Below are 12,711 nucleotides of genomic sequence, written 5' to 3'. Positions count from 1 at the left end.
ATCAAATCTATTTCACCATAGATGAAAAATGTTAGCTAGAAAATGGAGAAGAAGAAGAAGAACAAGAAAAAAATATTATTTTTTTAAAAATCATTATTCACGCGCTTAAAATAATTGCAGCGCATATAATGTGCCAAGTTAGCATAAAGTGTTAAAATGACACATCAAAATCTTAATTGAGATATTTAAAATAAATAAAACTTAATTGAAATGTCTAAGTGAAAATTATTGTCAATTTTTAAAAGCCACCCATGGGTTCGGGTGTCACAATTTCTAATTGAAAGGCGGAATTGAACACCACGTGCAAAGAGGTAGGGGGTAAGACTCAAGACTCAAAGAGTGGTAAGCCAATCTACAAAGCAAGAGATAACTTGGGAATTAGCGATTCCCAAATTTTCCCTCTTCTTATGTTCTCTTTTTATTCTATTATACAATACCCACAAAGCCTATAAACTACGAGACACTGAGAATAAGTACAAAAAAAACACTAATTACTCAATACAACAGACCTTGTAGAAAGTTTCAATCAATTTGAATGGTGGGAAACTCATTAATGGGCTAATGGGTGCTCAGAAAAGCATTCATGCTGGCAAAGGTCTCTTCTTTTTCTCTTTCATTTCTTGAATAAAACCCACAAATTTATTATCTCATAACTCTCTGTAATTTGTGTTTTTTTGGGATGTCACTAAAGGGTATCTATAGTTTTGGTTTTCTTTTTGTTGTGCCTAGGCAAATGTGGTTTTGGTTGGCTATAGTGGTGTGCTGATAGTTATTTTTTGTGTTTTGTTTTGTAAAGATTGAATTTTTAATCAATTTGAATGGTGGGAAACTCATTAATAGTCTAATGGGTGCTCAGAAAAGCATTCATGCTGGCAAAGGTCTCTTCTTTTTCTCCTTCATTTCTTGAATAAAACCCAAATTTTACTATCTCATAATTAACTTTCTGAAATTTGTGTTTTATGAAGTGTTTTTTTGAGGTGTCGATAAAGGGTATAAGTTGTTTTTTATTTTTTTTGTTGTGCCTAGGTAAATGTGGTTTTGGTTGGCTATAGTGGTGTGCTGATAGTTATTTATTGTGTTTTGCACTGTAAAGATTGAATTTTTAATCAATTTGAATGGTGGGAAACTCATTAATAGTCTAATGGGTGCTCAGAAAAGCATTCATGCTGGCTTCTTTTTCTCCTTCATTCTCAAATAAATAAAAACCCACAATTTATCTCACAACACTCTGAAATTTTGTTTTTTTGAGGGTATCAATAAAGGGTATCTATAGTTTTGGTTTTCTTTTTGTTGTGCCTATTGTAAATGTGGTTTTGGTTGGATATAGTAGGTGCTGATAATTCTTTTTTGTGCTTTATATTGTAAAGATTGAATTTTCAATCAATTTGAATGGTGGGAAACTCATTAATAGGCTAATGGCTGCTCTGAAAAGCATTCATGCTGGCAAAGGTCTCTTCTTTTTCTCTTTCATTTCTTGAATAAAACCCTAAATTATTATCTCATAGCTCTCTGAAATTTGTGTTTGATGAAGTGTTTTTTGGGTGTCAATAGAGGGTATCTATAGTTTTGGTTTTCTTTTTGTTGTGCTTAATGCAAATGTGGTTTTGGTTGGATATAAATGGTGCTGATAGTTCTTTTTTGTGCTTTATATTGTAAATAGTGAATTCTTCTTTAATTTTACTTGTTCTTTTTTGCTGCTGCTAAAATAGATTGAAAATTGGTTTGCTTCATGATTGCAAAGATTGAAAATTCTCTTTCTTATATTTTCTCTCACAAAAGATTGGAAACTTTCTTTTGAATTGCGCTTATGCAAATGTGTTTTTGATTGGCCATAGTGGCTGCTGACTGATAGTTCTTTTTTGTGCTTTATATTGTAAAGATTTTATTTTTATTTACTTTCTTGAATTTGAATTGGTCTTTGTTGCAGCTAAAATAGATGTCAATGTGGATTTCACCCATAAACTATGCGCTGCTTTGATGCTTCAGCCTTTCAGGTTATTACATATTAAAGCACTTCTTCCAATTGATATTGTATTCATCAGTTCTTCACTCTTTGTTTCTTTCTATATATTGCCGCTCTGTCTCCGTAAACAGGAATTCTGGCAGCCCCCTTGAATTGGTAATTGGCAGGTAACATAGTTCTCTCATGCCCTACTCTTGAAATTTGTAGCTTCTTTTTGTTTTGGTTATTAATTTTTGTTGGGGTTTGTAAGGATTGAGGGTTGAGGGTGTGGGTTTAAACAGTTCTTTTTCTACTCATACTTAGATTGATAATCATTTTGTTTTTATTCTGGCAGTCTTTGCATAAAACACCCAAATTTATTTGGCAAGAGCGAGAAGCTTGATGTTTTGTGGGATAAAGGACTCTATGATTCCAATATCTTGATTACTTACCGGAAGCCAAGACCAGAATGGCTTGCTCAACAGGCTTTTGTCGTTCAGGTGTGCTATACTCAAACTTTATTTTATCTAGTTTTATTTATTTCTTAGTATTTTTTTTCCAAAAGAAGAACAAACGCTCTAGGACTGAATATTTTGAATTTTGAAATAGTCTGGTTCATGAAAGGGTTGTGGAACTCATTTGATTGGAATTCACATTAAATATGTGGGTCTGAATATGTTTAAAATAAGAAATTCCACCTCCCATTGTTCTTAGAATTTCATTACCAATGTTGAATCAGTTATAAAGAGGACCATATTGTGGTGAAGAGTGTTACTCTTCTGTGTAAAATATCTGCCTTGGAGTCATTTTTATTTTTATTGAGAACTAGTTCAACCTAATTTAAGTGTCAGCTAGAGAGTTGGCTTTAAGGCAACTTATTGTTATGTATGGAAAATCTGACACATCATGGACTTTAATCCGAACTATCTTGTTGTCCAGCATTCCGTTTCTCCCGAGATTGGGGTCCATGGCTTACCAGATGACAACTTCTCTCGCTCAGGAAGTGGTGGAGTTAACTTATCTCGCTTATCTGCTGGCTTAGATTTGAGTGAGCCAGCAAGTTCCAACTGGAGCAGCAAGACAAGTATAAAATTTGAGGTAAGAGCAAATGATAGCACTTAATGGCAACTCTATACACATGTTATTTAAACTTCAAGTGTGATTCTCTAAGCCTTGATTTTTTTAAGGAAAACGTGAATGTTATTTCTCATGCAGCATATTCGTCCTCTAAGTGATGAGGGTCGGTCAATAAACAGAGATATTCACGGGTTTCCGGTGACTTGCAGGTAGCTTAAGCTATTACTGATTTTTAACTTCATTTAATTGGATTCTGACTCTGTGTATACTCACAAAATGCTTGCTTTGCAGTGGTGGCTATCATGACAGTATGGTAGTAGTTAAACAGGAGTCCCGATATGCAAAAGCAAACGACCGTAGTTTTTCTCAAGTAATTCACTTTCTAAACACAAAAAGTGGTGCAAATATTCTCAATTTCACTTTGATTTTGATATCAAGTGCATACAATGTGCTATATGCTTTCTAAAATATGTGCACACACTTGTCCAGTTTAGCCTGCAAATTGAGCAAGGGGTTCCTATTCTTTCCAAGTGGCTGATCTTCAACAGATTCAAGTTTGTTGCATCAAGGGGACTAAAACTTGGGCCGGCTTTTCTCTTGACGAGGTGAGAGACATTTATATTTAGGACAGTTGTAGATTTATCAATTTGGCATAGTTGGTTCTTACAACCAAGTTCAACCAGTACTTCATTAACTAATCAAACAAAGATATAAAAATGAAATAAAGATAATTAAAGCATCCAATTGCCACAAGAACAACATATATGAAATAGTGAAAGTTAGCATTAAGTGCTTTCAAGTTTCAAGTGTCTGATGATTTATTGGTAAGTTACTCAGGAATGGCCTAATATTAATGTGAGAAGCACAAGAGGAAGCATGTAGGAAGTAATGAACTAAATTATCGAAGCACCAGGGAAACAGTGTAAGGAATTCAAGGGTGAAAGATGTTTGAAATACGACATGCATTGGAGAGGTCAAAATCTATGTGCTTTGATATTTATAGAAACAAGTAAACACGGCTGGACTTGGAATAATGAGATTTTATCTACTTTGCTTTTCGAACTAATAAAGTATTGAGAATCTGGATTCTGCTTATTTATTTGTTTGTTCTCGATAAATATATCTTCAATTGTTAGTCAGATTTATTAGCTTCTACTGCTTGAAAAATATCTTTAATTGTTTATTCAGATTTACTAGTTTTTCCCGTCTTCTTAGTGAAATGTTAATATTTAGGTCTGAGAGAGAAAAGCTCTCCGTTCTATCTGGAATAGGACTATAGAAACTAAGCAAAACATTGATTCTCCAGCAACCAGCCATCTCCAAAGAGTTTTGCTCTGGGTAGCATGGGAGTGGGGAGTATCCACTGATCTAAAAGTTGATAGAGAGGTGATGCTAGATACATTTTTACTCTTGAGTGTTGAGAGAAATTATTGAATGGGATACTATATTATTGGTCCTTCAGCACTGGATTCACATGATTGAAAAGGGAACAAGGTGACTATAGTCATGATTCTAGTCCTCCTGCCCACGCACTTCTGGTCATATGGTGCATGGGTCGTATCAACAAGAAGTTGGGAATTTTTCTCGAGGACACATTCATGTTGATATTAGTCTTGCAAAAAATCTTAAGCCTTGATGTTAAACAATGTTTTCTATCCTGTATAGTTTTATTTTCTTGTTTTCCTTTCTAATGCATCTTTCCATATCCTGAAGTCCTACCTTTTTCTCTGACAGCCTCACTGGTGGTTCCATCGTGGGGGATATAGCTCCTTATCAAGCTTTTGCAATTGGTGGGCTTGGTAGCGTCCGAGGATATGGTGATGGAGCTGTTGGTTGTGGTAGATCTTGTCTGGTTGCTAACAATGAACTGACGTTTCCTTTGGTATGGTTTGATTCGTAAATTGTTGGATTTTTGCCTTTTGGGAAAGTCGTTTGGTTCCACATTTTGCAAAAGTTTTTTCTATTATCATTCTCATCTGTGAAGTTCCTTAATGATGCAAAAATATGAACAAAATCTTGCTAATTTCAAATGGCATGCAATGATTCAGAACCAGAAAAAAAAAAGAAGCAACTGTGTAGCACAGACTTGAGAGCTCAACCTCGGAAGCTAAAAATTTCCATTTATTTATCAAAAGAAACGTCCCTTTTGAAGCCAGAATTGATTTTCCTCGCGTGTAGGCAGCGCTGTCTGTCGTACCATTGACTCTATCTACTCATGGAATTTTCTTTATTTCATTTTCGATTTTCTATAGGCTCGCTTCCTCTTTACTGTTGAGCCACATGCTTTCTATGGGAAACTCAAGACTCTTTAGAATTGTGAATTTCTACTTATCACACGCACTTGGTGCGCTTGACTAAAAATCTATTGCTCTTAGTATGAAACAGAATACAGTTATTTAAATCTGATTGTGTTAAGGTATTATAATATTATTTGTATCTATCAGCTTTTTCAATCAAGCTAGCAGCTGGAAATACCAGCAACATTTAACTCTTAAATACAAGCAAACTCATAGGATCTTCTGAGTTTGAAATTAACAATGTCATACCTTGTCAATCACTTAAATCATCAAAAATAATTTTGCACCACCCATGTTGGATCCTCCAAAAATGCATTACTTTTTAAGGATCCAACACGCACCTGCATTTTTGAAAAGTCCGAGCAACATAGCTTCTGAGAGGGACTTGCAAGGGCTTAATTCTATTAATTTTTTTTACTTTGATCCCTTTAATACCAAAATGTCTTTTCAGTCTTTCGATTAGAACTTTCTTTCATCTTTCTGGAGCATTATAATACAAACTTTTATGATTTAGTAGCAGATAGGGTGGACAGACTCTTAAGTGGTGTTAAGGGGGATGCATGACTTCTTATTGACAATGATGTCCTGTCTTAGGTGAAGAATTTGACCTTGAAGAATTGTCCTGTCGTTATGTAAGAATTGTATTGTAAGATTAATCATCATATGAGAGCTCTTTAAAGTCAAAAGTACCTTTTTTTCTAATTTGAAGAAAGAACTGTATTTCAAAAGTTAGTTATCAGAATTTATTGTTAAAAAGAAGAGAGGAAATGATTAGTTGTAAGAAATGATGTAACAGGATATCAAAAGTAAAATGCTAGTTGTGTCCTCTTATCTGCGCCTGCAAGAGAAGGAATGGAGTTCCCTTGTTTAATTTATCGCTTACTTGCTTTTACATTGTCTGTGGAATTAGTATTTCCTAGTCTAGATACTGACATGTCTGCATCCATTTGGACCTACTAAATATTATATTGTGGAGTCTCACATCCAACACTTCTTATCCAGAGCCATATGCTTGATGGTGCCGTCTTCTTGGATTGTGGATCTGATTTGGGCTCAGGTCGTCATGTGCCCGGTTAGTACCTTAGTAATTTTTACATCATGCAGAAGGTTTGCTTAATGTCACTGACTACTGTTGAAAATTAGAAAAATATATATGAGAATTTTAGAAAACATTCATGTCGATTATTCCTTTTGGAAATGTTTGAGAATGTCTATTTGTTTAGTTGTATTGTCTTTCTTTGTTTTCTTATGTTGCTTTGGTTAGGTTTTGCAGGGGGTGGGGGAGGGGCTGCCATTATATATGACTACTGCAAATGATTTGTTTGAGAAATTATTATTTTTTCTGTGTATTTTGCATTTCTTCTTTTTAAGTTGTTTGTTTTAGGACAGAAGACATCTTTGATGTGCTAGATTGTTTATAGGCCGCAGTTCAGATTAAGGCTGTATTTCTCTATAAGTTGTAACACTTTTGAAGGGGAACTACACTTCTGTTGTAGTACACCTGTGGATATATAGACTAAAGTTATCAGTTTAAAAAAAAAGTTGTTTATTTCAGGCTTTTTATCTGCCTTACTGCTGTTGGCCCTGTATTGAGTAGGCTACTTGTTGTAAGGGTTTCAAACTTTTGTTTCCCATGAAGCTGTTAATGATTTAGCTTATGACTTAAGCAGTTAAGCTTAATGATGTTCGGGTTATGGTTAACTGCTACTTTCGAGATCTAAGTCCATATTTTAGGTTTCACTGTAAAAACGTAGATCCTCATATGTTCTCATAAGATATCTAGGATAAGTGTGTGAAGACAATCCTCATCAGCATGATGATGAGCATATCTACGAAAAATGTAATGTAACACTAGTTGGTTTTGCCAAATCATTTTTAAGGGGGTGTAGAGTTTGCTAATTCAGTCGTGTATAGCTACAGAGGTAGCAGTACTCGAAGTGTCTCTTAGCAAGATATTAAAATATTCGGATTTCATAGTAAAAGCAAATGCTTTCCAAATGAGATTGGAGAAGTTCAATCATTTTCGGTATAATCTTAATATCCACCCTGACTGTTCTAGTAAGCTTTGTAGGTCAATTAAAAACATGCACGTTCGGTATCATATGGTTATACCTGAATATTAGATCTCTCTTTAGTGCTGCAAGTTTGCAACCTGGTTGAAACTAGTTCCTTTACATTATCAGATGATGAGGTCTATGGCCTTGATAGCACAAAATATAGTTTGCTATATCATATGTTGTGTTGGATAATGCAAACTATTTACTCTTTCTGAATGCCTGTCTGTAGCTTAGGTTTATATGAGACAAATTAGGGAGAATTTTCCATTTCGCGGAGTTCACAAAACAATTGTACAATTTAGTGCGTAAGCTAGCAATGGAAGATATTTTGGTTCTATTTTGAGGGGGTGTATCGAAAAGGAAGGATCTGATTCTTTTCAGCTACAAATCCTACAATTATAATTTATAACTTCATTCCAATGAGAGGGGAAAGTGTTGAAAGGGAAAGAAACTTAGTTGCGTCAGCTAACAGATTCCTAGAATTAATACTTTCAGTTTCTTGTTTCCTTTTGTGGTTTCTACATATAAAGAGGATGCATTTTTTTCTTTTTGTAGTATGATATATAAATGTTCCATTTTTCATAGATAGAAATATTGACGAGCAAGATAAAGCTCTTCTAAATAAGATAATATACAAGTTAAAAGTTTTTAGAAAATAGGAGAAAGAAAAAACAAAAAGCTCTGCCCTCTGGAGTTTAGGTAAAATGGTAAGACTTTTCACAATAGGGGTTGATATTTGAGTCCATTACAACAATGGTTACATTTTCTTAGTTTCTGGATCATAGGAACTGACTGAACTTTAGCATTCACACAGTACAAGCTCTCTGAATCTCAGAATTCTGGACTTCTATATTTAGATGATTGTCTGCTTTCATAACAAACAATGAGACATATGCTTCATCCTTTCATGCATGTGTATCCCTCAGAAATTCATACATAAACAATTTGGGCTTCTCGATGTTTGGCCTTTTTTTTTTTTGTGTGGATGAAAAGAGTACACTATCCAGATATTTTCTTCTATCAGTATACCTTTGTTTCATAAGAAGTGTTTTCCAACTTATTTTCTTCTAACATTTGAGCTATTGATGCATTTCAGGAAATCCTGCTCTTAGGCATGGCAAACCAGGAAATGGAGTTGGCTGCGGATATGGCCTTAGATTCAAGTCTCAGTTGGGACATTTCCAGGTGGACTATGCATTCAATGCATTTCAACAACGAACTGTGTACTTTGGCTTCAGTAACCTCCCTTCATGAGTCTTAACCACAACACTTGCAACCGTGACATAATTTATGATCAGCGCTGTATCCATAGAGAAAATTTATGAGGATATCTGCAAGGGATCGGATATTAGGCTCCGAGCAGTGGCCCCTCCCTTATTGGGAACAGAGACTGTTTTCTCATAGGGACAACATGATTTTTTTGAAAAGCATATTGAGCAAATTAGTGCACACAGGTGGTTCCATTTTTTCTGTACCTCTTTAAAGATCAGATAGAAATTTGTAAATTCTTACAGTGACCATCAGGAAGTTAGTCTTAATGTCAAAGTTCATAACCTGTTTACAATAGACAATATACACATTCAATTTCTTTTTTATTTTACAAATATAGAAATTTGTCAATTGATTTCATTTACTAATATTGAATACCAAAGTTACAAATGATGTGAGTTTGATTTACTAGTTTAGCACTGGATTAAGTCGATCAAATCTGTCCACAGATAAAATTGTTCATTCTACCAACTAAGTCTGCATTGATCCCAACAAATTATAGTTTTCTCGAGACAACTTTTTTCTATGTGATTTTAGGTCTACCTTGTCCTTTTCTAACACATGCACTCACCATAGTTTCACATATACGGGTCAGTGCATTTGTAGGTTGGTGCAAGACATGACCACACCATCTCAAACAACCTTCTCATATTTTATCCTCAATGTATGCTACTTGCATTTTCCGGTGAATGTGATCATTTTTTATCTTATCTATGTCATAGACTTAAATCAAGATGAGTAAAGACATTGCTACAAGCAGGAGAATATCACTCCTATAAACATGTTGAATGTCTAAATAATTCATGAGCTTATGACAAATAATAAGTACATCCTTTGTCCAAAAGTCTATCTGAAAAAAACAGTGAACTAGATTCTTGAAGAGAAAAATGATGATTTGAAACGTTTTCTGATCAGATGATAGTACTAATACTTGCAGAAACGTCGATGGACCTGTCATCCTCATCTCGTATAGTGGTAACCATGAGAGCAACTTGGTTTATACTAGGCCTAGCCTCATGAGAATGGTTCACACATTTAACAGCAACTTGTAACAAATTAACCATCCTTTCTTCACTAGCACCTTGTTGGATCAAAGTTCTGTCAAACACTTCAACTGTCCATTCTTCTCTTAGCACAGAAACAACCCAACTTGCAAGTTCTATTCCATTGTTTTGCACTTTTCCTGTTAGCAACTCCAAAAGAATGACACCAAATGCATAAACATCTCCTTTAAAGATTGCTCCTACATTTTCATCAGTTATAGGCAAGATATAATTGGAATTTCTTGCAGTAGTAGTATTGATTTCTGCAATGCTCATAAGGCCATATTCGCCGATCATTGGCTCCATGTTTTTGTTCAACAAAATGTTTGATGATTTCAAGTTTCCATGAGAAATTCTGTCATGTTGAAGCTCCTGATGCATAAAGGCTAAAGCATCGGCGACACCTGCTGCTATAGAAAGTCTGCTACTCCAATGAAATGTTTGGCCACTTTGGATTCCTGATAAGAAAATTTATACATAAGTGTAGAAGAAGATGTAATTGTTTTAACGGCTTGTTGATGATAAGGCAAAATGAAGTTTCTACAAGAAAAATTCAAGAATTGTTTGTTGCTTGCGGATTATGGAAGCTTGGTTTTATCTTCTAAGGTATTTTGCCAGTTCCCAACAACAATAGTTCACATTGGAACTTGGGAGCAATTAATATCTAAAAGAAAGCGTTCTACTCGCATCAAAGCTTAAACTTTGTCCATTTTAATAAACAAAAGTTCACACTTTTTAAAGAGGAAGTTTTTAAATGACCATGTCTCACATTTTAACATGATATTAGAGCACAATCAAATCTCAACAATCGTCTATAATCAAAAAGAATTTTCACATGCTTAAATCATGAAAAAGGATACCTCATGTTGTTTAAACTTTTCGACGTTATGTAGTGATACTTATGCCTTGTTAAAGGTTAACTGACTAAAACTTACCTCATAACAGTTAATACCTTAAAGAAAGCATTTCACACACCTGAAAGCCTAAATACTACTCATTGATCTAATTAAGTAAACAAAGTTTGCACGTTTTAACAGTTTAAGTTTTTAGATGACCACGCCTCACAATTCAATATGGTACTAAAACATATTGAAATCTCACTGTCTTGCACCCATTATTGATAAAAAAATTCACATGCTTAGCTGATGAAAAAGAATCATACTCTCAATGCAGTTTAAGTTCTTAGATGAAACGGTCACACAATTTAATACACAACACAGAAGACTGTAAGAGCAGATTGATTGAAACTTACCTTGTAGAAGTAGAAGAAGACTACCATTGTTTTGGTACTCATAGACCAAAAGCTTCTCTTGTCTAGAAGAATAAAAGGCAACAGCAGGCAACACATTTGGATGCCTGATTTTGTCTAGTTTCTGCATTCTTTTCTTGAATTCACTACCAGATATTGACCAATCTTTTATCCTCTTAACAGCCAGTGTCATTTTGGGATTGTCACACATCACTTTATACATACTACCATGTTTCCCTCTTCCAAGCAACTCTGCTGGAGCCTTAAGCAAATTCTCAAATCTCAATCCGTTATTAGCCTCAGGACTCGTAAGAACCACAAGTGATTGTGAAACCGCAGTGTTGCTCTCATCGGAAGAAATGATAGCTGATGAGATATCTGAATTGCTTTCGCCTTTCTTAGATTGATCTGTTGATGTAATAGTACTATCATGATCAACTGTAGCAACCTTTTTCATCGCCTTGATTCTTGATTCTTTCTTCTTCTGCTGCTTCTGCTTCCGTTTTTTATAGACACATAGTAGGATAAGAAGAACCAGAGCCAGGCCTATCAGGAAATAACCTGAAAACATGAGAATTTCATCCCTTGACAAGCTTCTCTTTGGCTTTTCATGATCAGCTGATTCTGAATTTTCGGACAACGATGAGCATTTTCTTGCCAATGGGGCGCCACACAACAGAGGATTGTCCATGTAGCTACTAACTGGGAAACGATCACCATCAGGCGGAATCAATCCACTGAAATTGTTGAAAGAGACATTAAATGTAACAAAGTTCAAGAAATCAAATTCAGGTATCTCCCCTGATAGTTGGTTTTTCTGAGCCTCGAATTCAATCAACCCCGAAATCCTGGATAAATCAGGCAGAACACCTGATAATCCATTGTTGGATAAGTCAAGCCTTTTCAAATTATTCAATCTTGATAATGATTGTGAAATGCTACCGGAGAACCGGTTTCCACCAAGAACAAGGTGTGTTAGATGCTTGCATTTATCTATACTGTCCAAGTTTTCCCCCTGAAGTAGACCATTTTCGAGACTCAGGAAGAAAAGTGTGTCCGCGATAGGCTCCACATTACAAATTGTGGTAGCATCAAACGTTCCAGAAGAAAAATCATAACCATCAAGAATGATTTTCTCCACAGAGAGAGTCTTCGCGTTACAAGTAACACCAAGCCACTTATCCTTGCAAGGATCAGATGTCGAGTTCCAGCCCGAATTACTACCAAGAATTGTATTATTATTGTTAGATACCTCTGCAAGAAACTGAAGCAATGCATCTCTAGTCACTGTTTCATCACATTTAGTTGTGTCAAAAATGAAAAATAATGAAATGAAGAGCAAAGCAAAAGTAAAAACTTTGTTCATTTTTGCATGATACTAGCAAATGTGGGGGCAAAAATAGGAGGATAATAAAGCTATGATGAATTATTCAGTCATGATTATTGATATCCCCAATGTTTGAATAGTCGATAATCGACTAATTTGGCGCCATTTGGCGGAAAACACAACAACTAAAATACAAAACAGGCCGGCTGCTGATTTTTTCTGTAACTTTATCCTCTACTCTTTTTTTTTTCTTTCAGACCATGTATCAAACACATAGATCACATATTTTATTTCGTACTAGGTGGCGATCAACGATCGTGACATGAACTCAGGACATCTGTGTTCTGATATCATGTTAAAGTTTATAATTATTTAAAAGTTCAAATTGTTACTTTTATTTACTTAATTATATCCTCGAAAGGTTGACCAGATGTGCTAGAATTATATGGT

The 12,711-nt window shown here is 35.0% G+C and overlaps 2 protein-coding genes across 4 annotated transcripts; one reads left to right on the top strand and one right to left on the bottom strand.

Annotated features, from left to right (window-relative positions):
- Positions 1 to 322: 322 nt before the first annotated feature.
- Positions 323 to 8,982, top strand: LOC129904434 (outer envelope protein 39, chloroplastic). 3 transcript variants are annotated; one of them, XM_055980005.1, is made up of 11 exons: positions 323 to 595; positions 1,928 to 1,994; positions 2,095 to 2,130; positions 2,298 to 2,442; positions 2,882 to 3,040; positions 3,158 to 3,228; positions 3,311 to 3,389; positions 3,509 to 3,624; positions 4,754 to 4,901; positions 6,319 to 6,388; positions 8,470 to 8,982. In XM_055980005.1, exons 1-11 carry the CDS (start codon positions 562 to 564, stop codon positions 8,625 to 8,627), a joined length of 1,083 nt encoding a protein of 360 aa, XP_055835980.1. In that variant the 5' UTR covers positions 323 to 561; the 3' UTR covers positions 8,628 to 8,982. The 3 variants fall into 3 exon arrangements, with proteins under 3 accessions (XP_055835980.1, XP_055835979.1, XP_055835981.1); XM_055980004.1 differs by lacking the exon at positions 323 to 595 and adding an exon at positions 784 to 878; XM_055980006.1 differs by lacking the exon at positions 323 to 595 and adding an exon at positions 1,371 to 1,449.
- Positions 8,983 to 9,426: 444 nt separating this feature from the next.
- LOC129903928 (probable inactive receptor kinase At2g26730) lies at positions 9,427 to 12,575 on the bottom strand. The gene is made up of 2 exons (XM_055979448.1): positions 10,938 to 12,575; positions 9,427 to 10,143 (listed from the first exon to the last, which is right to left on the bottom strand). The coding sequence occupies exons 1-2, from the start codon at positions 12,298 to 12,300 to the stop codon at positions 9,554 to 9,556; spliced, it is 1,953 nt and encodes a 650-aa protein (XP_055835423.1). The 5' UTR covers positions 12,301 to 12,575; the 3' UTR covers positions 9,427 to 9,553.
- Positions 12,576 to 12,711: the final 136 nt, after the last annotated feature.

The sequence above is a fragment of the Solanum dulcamara genome, chromosome 9 (genome assembly GCF_947179165.1).
Source record: "Solanum dulcamara chromosome 9, daSolDulc1.2, whole genome shotgun sequence".
Taxonomy (NCBI): Eukaryota; Viridiplantae; Streptophyta; class Magnoliopsida; order Solanales; family Solanaceae; genus Solanum; species Solanum dulcamara.
This window is presented reverse-complemented; position numbering and strand designations above follow the sequence as displayed.

Excerpts from the sequence above, each read along its gene's own strand:
- LOC129903928 (XM_055979448.1), bottom strand. The coding sequence starts at position 12,300 with ATGAACAAAGTTTTTACTTTTGCTTTGCTCTTCATTTCATTATTTTTC. Across the intron at positions 10,144-10,937 it reads TCTTCTTCTACTTCTACAAG|GAATCCAAAGTGGCCAAACA; the intron begins GTAAGTTTCAAT and ends TTTTCTTATCAG.
- LOC129904434 (XM_055980005.1), top strand. The coding sequence starts at position 562 with ATGGGTGCTCAGAAAAGCATTCATGCTGGCAAAG. Across the intron at positions 2,443-2,881 it reads AACAGGCTTTTGTCGTTCAG|CATTCCGTTTCTCCCGAGAT; the intron begins GTGTGCTATACT and ends CTTGTTGTCCAG. Across the intron at positions 6,389-8,469 it reads CTCAGGTCGTCATGTGCCCG|GAAATCCTGCTCTTAGGCAT; the intron begins GTTAGTACCTTA and ends GATGCATTTCAG.